This window comes from Myotis daubentonii, chromosome 1, assembly GCF_963259705.1.
Source record: "Myotis daubentonii chromosome 1, mMyoDau2.1, whole genome shotgun sequence".
In the NCBI taxonomy this organism is placed as follows: domain Eukaryota; kingdom Metazoa; phylum Chordata; class Mammalia; order Chiroptera; family Vespertilionidae; genus Myotis; species Myotis daubentonii.
The window spans coordinates 2,905,704-2,918,068 of record NC_081840.1 but is presented as its reverse complement, the minus strand read 5'-3'; the positions used below and the strand labels follow the sequence as shown (position 1 = coordinate 2,918,068).

The window sequence follows — 12,365 nt, the reverse complement described above, 5'->3', positions numbered from 1 at the left end:
GCTGGCTTAGGCTCACGGGGAGCAGGCCTAAGCCATCAGTCGGACATCCTTAGCACTGCCACAGAGGTGGGAGAGGCTCCTGCCACTGCCGCTGCACTTGCCAGCCGTGAGCCCAGCTTCTGGCTGAGCAGTGCTCCCCTGTGGGAGGACACTGACCATCAGTGGGCAGCTCCTGCATTGAGAGTCTGCCCCCTGGTGGTCAGTGTGCGTCATAGTGACTGGTCGTTCCGCTATTCAGTCGATTTGCATATTAGCCTTTTATTATAAAGGACTAGGGGCCCGGTGCACGAAATTCGTGCACTGGGTATGGGGCGGGGGGGAGTGTCCCTCAGCCCAGCCTGCCCCCTCTCACATACTGGGAGCCCTCAGGCGTTGACCCCCATCACCCTCCAATCGCAGGATCAGCCCCTTGCCCAGGCCTGACGCCTCTGACAGAGGTGTCAGGCCTGGGCAGGGGACCCTCATTTCCCCCCATCACTGGTTCTGCCCCCAGCCCAGGCCTGATGCCTCTGGCCCAGGTGTCAGGCCTGGGCAGGGGACCCCCAGACCCCTCCGATTGCTGGCTCTGCCCCATGCCCAGGCCTGATGCCTCGGCCAGAGGCGTAGACCCCCGTCACCCTCTGATCGCCTGATCGGCCCCTTGCCCAGGCCTGATGCCTCCGCCAGAGGTGTCAGGCTTGGACAGGGGACCCCCATCTCCCCCCGATCACTGGCTCTGACCCCCGCCCAGGCCTGAGGCCTCTGGCCCAGGAATCATGCCTGGGCAGGGGACCCCCATCTCCCTCTGATCGCTTGCTCCACCCCCGCCCAAGCCTGACGCCTCTGACCCAGGCTTCAGGTCTGGGCAAGGGGACCATCATATCCCTCCAATCCCCGGCTCCGCCCCCCACCCAGGCCTGATGCCTCTGGCCCAGGCATCAGGCCTGGGCAGGGGACCCCCAGCCCCCCGCCCAGGCCTGATGCCTCGGCCAGAGGAGTTGACCCTCATCACCCTCCGATCACCAATCACCAGATCGGCCCCTTGACCAGGCCTGAGGCCTCCGGCAGAGGTGTCAGGCCTGGGCAGGGGACCCCCAGCTCCCCGTGGTTGCAGGCTCCGCCCCTGCCCAGGCCTAACGCCTCTGGCCCAGGCATTAGGCCTGGGCAGAGGACCCCCAGCTCCCTGCGGTTGCAGGCTCTGCCCCTGCCCAGGCCTAACGCCTCTGGCCAAGGCATTAGGCCTGGGCAGGGGACTCCCAGCTCCCCGCGATCTCCCGCTCTTCCCCGGCCCAGGCCTAACACCTCTGGCTGAAGCATTAGGCCTGGGCAGGGGACCCCCAGCTCCCCGCGGTTGCAGGCTCTGCCCCTGCCCAGGCCTAACGCCTCTGGCCTAGGCGTCCGGCCCAGGCAGCGGGGACCCGCAGTGGCAGTGGGGGGCGCCATGATCGCGCGGGCTCCGCCCCTGCCCCTGCAGGACTCCTCTGGCTGAGGCGTCCAGCTCAGGCAGCAGGGACCCGCAGCTGCAGCGCCCCGCGATTGTGGGCTCCGCTTTAGGCCCAGGAAAGGGACCCCTAGCTCCCGGGACTGCCAGCTTCGACCGTGCCCAGCTCCCATCGCTGGCTCCACCCCTACTTCCTGCTATCACTGGCCAGGGCGACAAAGGCGCCTGATTCTGTGATCATGGCTGGGGGGCAGGGCAAAGGCGGCCCTGGGGCCCTGGGGCCGCCTTTGCCCTGCCCCCCACCGCTTAGCTCCCCCCTGGGTTTCTGATCACTGTCAGTGGCAGGGGGCTTCTTCCTGCTTTCCCTTTCGCCTTCCTGCATTGTGCCTACATATGCAAATTAGCTGCCATCTTTGTTGGCAGTTAACTGCCATCTTAGTTGGCAGTTAAATTTGCATATAGCCCTGATTAGCCAATGAAAAGGGTAGCGCCATATGCCAATTACCATTTTTCTCTTTTATTAGTGTAGATTCCCTAAGGCCCACGATATAAAGTGTAACTCCCTCAGCCTGGCATTAAAGTTTTTGATAATTTCAACTCTCCTCTGACCCTTTCTTCACTATACACTTCCATCTTCATTATTTTCAGATATTTTTTACTACTGTGTGACTAGCATAGTAATATTTTTTTCTGGAATTTATGTATATGTATTAGTTTCCAAATGTGCAGTATGAGCAATGGATCTAAAGTATGTTTTATTTCGGTTTGTTTTCCAGATGATAGAAGTCAAACTATACTTCCCTTAGTGAAATCATTTTGTGAAAAGTCTTTCAAAGCAGATGAATCAATTCTTATTTCCTTATCTTTCCATTTAGGAAAACTATGCCATGGACTATACGGTATGATGTATCCTAAGAATTTCAAGGTTATAGATAATTTTTCCTTTGTCTTCTACCTTTGTCACTAAACTTCAGCCATTCAGTTGTAAAATTTACCCTTTAAGTATGTAAACTCTTAAGAGGTCTTAGAATTTTGGTAGCATAATTTAGAACACATTTAGAAATAACATTTTTTACTAATAGAACTGATTTGATAGAACAGTGACAGAGTGAAGTAGGAGTAGCCTTTTAAATTTCTGAATATTTTATGTGTTAGTTTGTATCTGATAAAAAAAGCTCAGGCATATTAACTATTGTTACCTAGTTATACCCTTATTAATTACCTGTTGAATAATTAATGTATAATATGAGACTTTCAGCTTAGAAAGTAGAATAACACCCATAACTCTTGGCACTTTGAATATATTAGTCAGTTCTTAGCTTACTATAATAATGTAATCATTAAGTTATAACCATCTAGCATAGTAAAACATTTTATGTGGATTGTAGGCTTTTAATGGGTAGTTGAAAAATATATTGGAATTCATACTGAGTTCCTAGCTCCCTAACATAGTTAATGAATGTGGAACCAGTTTATTGATAAAAATATTTTTAAAAAAATATTTTATTGATTTTTTTTTTTCAGAGAGGAAGGGAGAGGGATATAGAGTTAGAAACATCGATCATCTGCCTCCTGCACACTCCCCACTGGGGATGTGCCCACAATCAAGGTACATGTCCTTGACCAGAATCAAACCTGGGACCCTTGAGTCTGCAGGCTGACGCTCTTATCCACTGAGCCAAACCAGTTAGGGTGATAAAAATATTTTGGAAAAAAAATATTTTGAGTTTATTTTGCTATCTTTCAGATTCAATTTTCAAGCTCCTCTGTAGACACATATACATGTCTTTTCAGCAGGCAATTTAGAATATTTACCATAAGTAAGTAGCAATAATGGCCACACTATTATTATTATAGTGACTTGTTAGGTCTGCAGTGTGACATATGCTGCAGAAATTAATGCAGGCATAATTCTTGTATTGCATAGTTTATGCTATTGAAATTAAAATATTATTAAAATCAACATAAGGTGAAACAGTTAACCCTTTAGATTTCTTAATAGCAGTTACTTTTTCCTCCTTGTTGCTGTTATTTATGATCTCTAACCATTTATTTAAATATTTGGTTCTAATTTTTATTGTACTTTGCTTTTATCTTTTTAATTTTTAATTAAAATGTTGAACAAATGTTTTACATTTCTCTAGGAATTTTTACTCCAGATCAACACTTGAGATTTTTGGAGTTTTATAAGAAACTTTGTACATTAGGTTTGCAGCAAGAAAATGGACACAATGAAAACCAGATTCCACCCCAAATCTTAGAGCAGGAGAAGAAGTATACTTCAGTACGGAAGAACTGTGCTTATAACCTTCCGGTAATAAATTATATATTTGTGTTGATTAAACATTTTGATTATTATTTAAAATTATGTGAATAGATAGCATTAAAAATATTGCCATATTTGACACCTGCTGTTTAGCATTGTATCTGGTATATATAGTAGGTACCTAGTAAATGTTGGTGTAATTTACATTGACTTCTATGTATAAACTAGAGGCCCAGTGCATGAATTTGTGCACAGGTGGGGTCCTTCAGGGTGAGCTGCAAGGTTGGGGGCACGAGCTGAGGCCCAGCTTGCACCCCCAGCCTCGCAGCCCCACAGCCCTGCCTGGCACCCTGACTTGGCCTGGCGCTGCCCCCTCACCTGCTCCACCATCCCACCGTGTCCAGCTCTTGTCGGGGCCCATCAGGGCCGGCAGCGCCTCCAGTGACGCCTACTGCCAGCACTGCCCACTGACAGTGCCGCATCGCAGACACCTGCCATGTTCCACGCCGCCCCCTGGTGGTCAGCGCACATCATAGCAAGTGGTCACACTCCCAGTAGACCTCCCAGTGAGGGGACAATTTGCATATTAGGCTTTTATTATATAGGATTAGAATTATATGCATACATTTGGATCTTTCAAATATGATTTCTAAGTAAATTATGATTCATAGGACATGATTTCAATTTAAGTGAAATGAATATTATGTATTGATGCATGCTTTTCTCTCCTTCCACCTCCACCAGGCCATGATTGTTTTTGTTGACCCTAAAAATTTCCAATTGGAACTCTATTCTACATTCTTTTGCCTTTGTCATGACCCTGAGGTACCCGTCAGATACACTATTGCCATTTGCTTTTATGAAGTAAGTCTGAAGAAGTGATACATTTGTTGTTAATTCTACCTATTAACTAGATGATTATTTGGTATTTTGTACACTTCTATTTATAGATGTATTAGAAAATATAAGCTCTATATTTTTTTCACAGTCTAGTCCTAAATCTTTTTTAAAATTTTCTCAATTATCTTCTTAGAATGTAAATTCGTTTACAAAAATATTATATTTTGATCATTTATTAATGCATTCATTCAAGTAAGCACTTTAGGCTAGACTGTCCCAACTCCTCGCATGCTGACTGAAGTCTCTGATAGAAAAGCCTTTATTTTTGCTCGCTTAGGCACTGTCCCTACCTGTGTCGTGGGCCTGCAGTAGCAATTGCCTCTCTCAGAAGCTCTGAGCCGGAATGGATGCCCATAAACCCGAGATGCCCTGGTGGACCTGATGGCTGCTCTGAGGCTTCCCACCGTGCAGGGAGGCACCCTGGGCTCACTGGTGCTTGTGATAGCAAAGTTATGACTGATACACTCAGTTTCCTGCACTTCCATCCATAGGTTCATTTCTCACCCTCATACGCTCGCACCCTGCAGCATGTTCTAGCAGACTGTAAAGCTAGTCATGTATGCAACTAATTTTTCTAGAAATCTAATGTTATATTTATGTTTTAACCTAGTCTCATTTTAGAAGTACCTAACAGGGATGTAATTTTAAGAATTGTTACTACAACCTTTATATGTCTAGTAGAGTCAAATCTGAGAGACTTTATTGCTACATTTTAGGTGTCTAAACTTCTGAATTCTGGAGTATATTTAATACACAAAGAACTAATAACATTATTACAAGACGAATCACTGGAGGTAATTTCTTACTTTTTGAGTTTTACGTGTTTTATGTTAAGTCTGAATACATCAATGCCTTCCCCCTACTTCTTGGGAATTGCATGGCCTTTCAGTTGACCAGCCCCAGAAGCTTGGAGTCCATGTACCATTGTATCAGAGACTGAAAGTTGGGAAGGTCTTTTATAAAAATTAGGTTTTAAAATATATTTAGTTAAAATAATTATATATATAGTGTTCCCCCCAAAATGTATACGCTACTAAAAGCTGATAGCTCAATTCATGTTTCTTTCTTTTCAGATTTAATCCATTGGAATTAATAATTATTCAAAGTGTGTATACATTTTTTGGGGATGCCCTCTATATACATATATATTGGTTTATGCAGGAAAATTTTGGAAATGCCAAAAAGTAGACAAACTTTTAAAAGAGTGAGTACCTTTAGTTCCAGTCACTATTAGTATTTTGTTAAATTTTTTCATTTTTTTCTATATAAAGATTTTTATTTTACACAACTGTAACCCTATGTTATGTCACATTTTATATCTTTTTCTCTCAGCATTACTTTGGCAGTATACTTGTGAAGGCTTTGAAATACTTAATTTTGATGCAGTAGTTAAATATATTCTATCCACCTAAATGATACTAGCTTGCTACAGTGCAACTCCACATCACTGGGGGTGCTTTTCAAAGGTGTTTGAGCAGATTGATGTGTAGCTGTCTCAGATCTAGACTGTTTAAACATATTAAGAGGCAGTATAGGTTAGTATAGTTTGATAGTGTGATAGTAATAGGTAGTTTGATCAAGGCAGTTGATCGTGTCTCTAAGACCCTCCAGCAAGAAGAGGTAAGGAAAGTAAGAAAATAGAACCCTCCAAAATGTTGTTTGGTAAATAGCACTGTTTCTGTGTAGGAATTGACATGTGGAGTTAACTAATCTAAGATTAGAAAAACATTGTAATTGCCACAAGAATAATCATTATCTCTATTAAAAGGTACTAGATGCTCTTATAGATCATCTTCCAGAAATCCTGGAACTTATGTCTACGGGTGGAGAAAGCAGTATTCAAGAAAATAAGGTAATCCCCTATGTCAAAAAGTTTCTGAATGCTGTGAAGCACTATTTCTCTCTACAGAGTTATGAGGAGTCAGTGAAAGGCTGTGTGGGAAACATTTAAGTAGTGCTTGACACAGTAGGTGCTCAGTAAATGCCTGTTGGAGTCTGAGCAGCTTGAATTTCCTCTACAATTCGTTCACTACCATGGCTTTATTTATAGTCCTTGGAGTTTACATTCATATTTTCACTTTTTATTCACATTATTATTCCAGAAATAACAACTTGTAAGGACAAAGGAGTAGGAATTTAGAAAGTCAAAGTTGGCTGACAGTGAAATAGAATAAACTTTAATTAGAAGGGTTGTGAGAGTCCCAGTCTCTATTTCAAAATTTTGTTTCCAGCAACTAATTTTATTTTTGGATATTTTTTAAGTATTTGATTTAATCAGATTATTATCTCCCTGTGACAACTGAGATGCCTCCGATGTTCTGAAATGAACTGCCTTCCGCAGTGTGTTGTTAGCTGACCCATCTGACGGAATCCTGCAGTTAATTTATCGCTGGTTCTTTTGGTGTTTTCCGTTTCAGTTGCCATCCCTGCCTGACTTGATTCCAGCACTCACGGCTGCTGAACAGCGAGCTGCAGCCTCTTTAAAATGGAGAACCCATGAGAAGCTGCTGCAGAAATATGCCTGTCTGCCACACATCATATCAAGTGACCAGATTTATTATCGTTTCTTACAAAGAATGTTCACAATCATGATGACAAATGTGAGCCCCACCCCTTTATCTTCTTTGGGATTCCTGGCAAGTTTTTTACATTCTTGAGACAGTGCAGCACCCAGTTCATTTCATTCTGCCAGAGGAGGGTCTCTTCCCAGTTGCTTCTCCACTGGTCTCCCTTGCTCATCTTCTGCCACCGGGAGAGGAGTGAGCAGGCAACGCCTTCACTTACCCTGTTTGCATGCCGCCAGGGAGAGGGTAAATACACTCATGTCAGCCTGGATGCAGTCCGTCTCAAGGGGAGGCTGAGGGAGCGGGCGGCCTCCACTGCCAGTGCCCCTTCTGCTCTGACGAGCACCTTTGTGTGTGGCGGCCTCAGGGCCTGCTTAACCCTGCCATTTTGCCAAGGCTCCCTCAGTCCCCTTAACATTAGTCTGGTTACTTTTTAAAAATAGTCCCTGAAGAGTGGCCATGCAACAGGCAAAGCTTATACCAAAGCATGGGTGCCCTTCCAGGGATAACTTTAAAATTTGAATCAGAAGCGAGGCGTGGAGGGGTAGTGAGAGAAAGTGGGGAGAGTTGTACATAAACTTCCCCATTGACTAAGTTGTCTGCCTTTTTCACAAGAATTCCAGCGGGGATTATTTAACCCGCAGTTCACTGGCCAGTTTAGATGACATCCTACTACCATCTTCTGAAGTATAAGAATTTCCATGTAATGCATACATCTTAGAAACTGTTAAAAAAGTACTTTAGATTCTCATTGTTCTCAATGAAAGGGAGAGAATGAAATCTAGCAGCCATCTCAAAAATCCAAATTAGCTTTGGCTTCAAAGATTAAAAAAAAATGACATTGGTATCATTTACTAGTTAAGTTAAAAAAATCGAGGCATATGTTTCATGAACTAACACTTCTACAAGTTTATTTCATGTACCGAAGCAAAGCGTGGAGGATGCAGGCACACTGTAGATAGAACAGCCGCGAGAGGTGATTTGATAACAATAATGTCCTTGTCAGAAGACAGGGCATGCGTGCACCACATTGGACTTCACATGAAATTGAGCAAAACTGACTATTTCACTTTTCTGAGTGCCTGCTCTGGGTCGGGCACTAAGAGTTGGGGATACAGGAGTGACCAAGACAGACAGAGTCCTGCTCTAATGGAGCTTGTGTTCTAAGGAGGGGGTGGTGAGGAGAGTGATAGATGATAAAATAAGTAAATATACCTGCACGTACTGAAAAGTGCTATGAAGTTTGGTCTTATTATTTCAATTTAATTACTCAGTAGGCATGTTTGTATTTAGAAAACTGAGACTACATAATTATTCCATATTTTTAGCTTCTCTTACTAGGAAAGAGAAGTGATTTATAACCGTAGAGTGTGAACAAAATACTTTTAAGCCTCAGAGATTTGTTTTATTGTTTTCTTTTACAAGGAGGGTAATTCCACACATAAAAAGAGATACATGATTATTTCCGCACACTTTTCAGGACCAAAGAAGACACTCCTTCTGTTTCAGTATTCTCTGGAGAAAAGAAAAATGTACATATAGTTTTACATCTAATGGTCATAATATTACTCATTTATTTAACACTGTTCTGGATGCTAGGAATACAATAGTGAATGGAAGAGACAAAGGACCTATTCTTGTGGAACCTTACATTTTATTGGAGACAGGCAATAAGCAAGCACACGCATATATAGCACATCAAGGATGAAAGTACAATAAGGAACTACAGAGCACACTTCAGGAAGAGTGAGGAGGGCGGCAGCCTGCTGCTGTGGACATAATGGCAGGAAAAAGCTCTCTGATCAAGAGTGCCTCGTGCAGAGGCCTGAGCACTAACGAGTGAGCATGTGGATGTGGAGGATCTAATGAAGGTCTAGCTATTGCCTCTGGTTGTTACATCTCTTAATCCAGAACAGATCCTCCCCCCACCCCCTGCCCACCATTCCCTATTTGTTCATGATGTTGAATTTGGGAAGACTTAGTTGTCCCGTGGAATATTTCAATTCTGTGTTTGTTAGATTGCTTTTTCATAGGGTTAATTTGTTCATCTATTTCATGTTTCTTGTAAACTGGAAGGTAGATGTAAGGGCTTGCTGAGTTTTAGGTTAAGCATTTTTGGCTTAACCTAAATATTTCGTAAGTGCTACTGTATACTTATATTGCATTGTATCTGGATGGTTGTCCCTATACGTGACTTAAGGGTGGCTGTACAGCTGATAACAGCTCTGTTAGTCCACTTCAAAATTATGCTTTCTCCCTGTGATTGGCATTGTAATCTGAAGCTGACACCCAATTTCCCATTAGTTTTTGCATCCATTGATAATTCTTTGTTTTTAAATTAAATCTTTATTGTTCAGATTATTACAGTTGTTCCTCTTTTTTCCCCCCATAGCTCCCCTCCACCCGGTTCCCACCCCACCATCTGCCCTTACCACCACCACCACTGTCCTCATCCATAGCTGTATAATTTATGTCCAGTCTCTTCCCGCACCCCCAACACCACTTCCCCTCCCCCCCCCGAGAATAGTCAGTCCACTCCCTTTCTATGCCCTGATTCTATTATATTCACCAGTTTATTCTGTTCATCAGATTATTTATTCACTTGATTTTTAGATTCACTTGTTGATAGATGTGTATTTGTTGTTCATAATTTGTATCTTTACCTTTTTCTTCTTCTTCCTCTTCTTAAAGGATACCTTTCAGCATTTCATATAATACTGGTTTAGTGGTGATGAACTCCTTTAGCTTTTTCTTATCTGTGAAGCTCTTTATCTGACCTTCAATTCTGAATGATAGCTTTGCTGGTAAAGTAATCTTGGTTGTAGGTTCTTGCTATTCATCACTTTGAGTATTTCTTGCCACTCCCTTCTGGCCTGCATGGTTGCTGTTGAGAAATCAGCTGGCAGTCATATGGGTACTCCCTTGTAGGTAACTGACTGTTTTTCTCTTGCTGCTTTTAAGATTCTCTCTCTGTGTTTTGCTCTTGGCATTTTAATTATGATGTGTCTTGGTGTGGTCCTCTTTGGATTCCTTTTGTTTGTGGTTCTCTGCGCTTCCTGGACTTGTAAGTCTATTTCTTTCACCAGGTAGGGGAAGTTTTCTGTCATTATTTCTTCAAATAGGTTTCAATATCTTGCTCTCTCTCTTCTTCTGGCACCCCCATAATTCAAATGTTGGTACGCTTGAAGTTGTCCCAGAGGCTTCTTACACTATCTTCTTATTTTTGGATTCTTTTTTCTTTTTGTTTTTCCGGTTGGGTGTTTCTTGCTTCTTCATATTTCAAATCTTTGACTTGATTCTTGTTATCCTCTGGTCTGCTGTTGGAACTCTGTATAATATTCTTAATTTCAGTCAGTGTATGCTTAATTTCTAGTTGGTCCTTTTTCATAACCTTGAGGGTCTCACTAGATTTCTTGAGGGTCTTACTACATTTATCGGCGGTTTCTAGAAAATTCTTGAAAAACCTTAGAAGTGTGGTTTTGAATTCTATATCCATTAGTTTGCTTTCCTCCATTTCTGTCATTTGTGACCTGTTTCTTCGTCTCCGCATTTTGTCTGCTTTCCTGTGTTGATAGAGTGGCTTTCTGTGCTAGGTGTCCTGCAGGGCCCAGTGGCTCAGCCTCCCCAATTACCTGAGGTGGACACTCTTGGTGCACCCCTTTGTGGGCTTTGTGCACAGTCTTGTTGTAGTTAAGCCTTGATTGTAGTTGGTATTACTGGGAGGAATTGACCTCCAGGCCAATTGGCTATGAGAATCAGCTGTGTCTGTGGTGGGAGAACTGTGCTGGAGACACCCTTCTGAGGCAAGACTTGCTTTAGTGGGGCTTTGGTGCTCACTGAGTCTGCCCCCTAAGTGTGTCCCTTATGGATCTGAGGAGTTGTAATCTGGATGGTCCCACTCTGACCACTGGGTACACTGGCACTTGGATCTCTAAGGAGGTGCTAATTTAGCCTCTGCCTGAGGCTACCCAGCAGGAGCTATGGAGAGATCTGCAGATTCCTCTTTTTTGTTTGGGATTTGGAGGTGCCCAGATGAGGCCCATCTGTGAAGCAATGCAAGCTGCTGTGGGGCCTTGGGACTTCTTTTGGAAGTTCTGGGTCTGTCTGGCCCAGCTGCAGTTTGTTAGGTAATTTTCAGATTGCAAAGGGCCAGGCCTTTCATATGCAAAAGCCTCTGCTCACAGCTTGGGTGGGGCAGGGTCTCAGGGGATCAACAGGGTGGAGCAAACAGCTGTGGCTGCTCCTCAGTCCTACCCTAAGAGGCTCCTGTTCTCAGTGTCCCGGTAATCGCCACAAGCACCTCTGAGAGAAAGCCGCCCTCGAGTTCCGACCGATGCCAGACAGTCCAGTTTCTCACCGTATGAGTCTGGGTCCACAGAGACTCACCCAGAACTGGAATTCAGAGCAGTTGGGAGCTTGAGACTCGCTCCCGATTGAAAAAGACAACCATGTCCTCAGTTGCCAGCCCTTTCCACGTGCGCCTCCGTACCTCTGCACTTTACTTCCACACCTCCTCTGCGTCTCAGTGTGCTTTTCTCTTTCCTTCTAGTTGTAGAATTTCCACTCAGCCAGCCTTCCTGTGGTTCTGGATGATGGCCGTTTTGTCTTTTAGTTGTATTTTTGAAGTGGTTGTGTGAGGCAGCAATTTCCAGTGTTTCCCTATGCTGCCATCTTTGTTTTCCTCTATTGATAATTCTTAACCTGAATCAGTTATTTCATTAGAACTTGCAAAGGAGCGATTTTTAAAAATTCTATCATTTCTTCTACACTTTTAATGATATTCTTCTGTGAAGAGATGCTCTTCTCTATCCACTTGGGCTATCTGATCACCTGAAATACGTTTCCTAGTAGAAATGTAAAGACAGGATGCAGTCTTATTCTTTCCCTTCATTGATTTGCAGAGCTAGCATTTGGGGCAGAAGCCACTTGCAGTGGTGACAAAGGAATTTTATTTTTGGTTTTGTCTCTTGTTTAGACTCATTTTTATATTAAATAATGTTTTAATCAGCTACAGACATTCTTTGTGTGCTCAAATTGTCCCAACATCTTCAAGCTGCCTTTTATGTGCTTTTGATATGATTGCATTTACCTTTAAATTCTGGCTCCAAAGATAATTTACCTCTTTTTTTTTTTTAATTTATTTTTATTTTTATTTTTTTTACCTTTTATAATGTACTAGAGGCCCGGAGCACGAAATTCATGCACAGGGGAGGGA

At 43.2% G+C, this 12,365-nt stretch overlaps 1 protein-coding gene across 7 annotated transcripts in view; it reads left to right on the top strand.

Moving 5' to 3' along the window:
* PPP4R4 (protein phosphatase 4 regulatory subunit 4) overlaps positions 1-12,365 on the top strand; it is a 92,550-nt gene that overhangs the window by 56,908 nt on the left and 23,277 nt on the right. For all 7 annotated transcript variants that reach the window (XM_059686002.1, XM_059685994.1, XM_059685998.1 and 4 more), the window contains 6 exons: positions 2,197-2,319; positions 3,565-3,734; positions 4,431-4,550; positions 5,303-5,380; positions 6,355-6,438; positions 7,004-7,186. In XM_059686002.1, the coding sequence (XP_059541985.1) occupies positions 2,197-2,319; positions 3,565-3,734; positions 4,431-4,550; positions 5,303-5,380; positions 6,355-6,438; positions 7,004-7,186 (758 nt within the window). The remainder of the gene's footprint in view (positions 1-2,196; positions 2,320-3,564; positions 3,735-4,430; positions 4,551-5,302; positions 5,381-6,354; positions 6,439-7,003; positions 7,187-12,365) is intronic.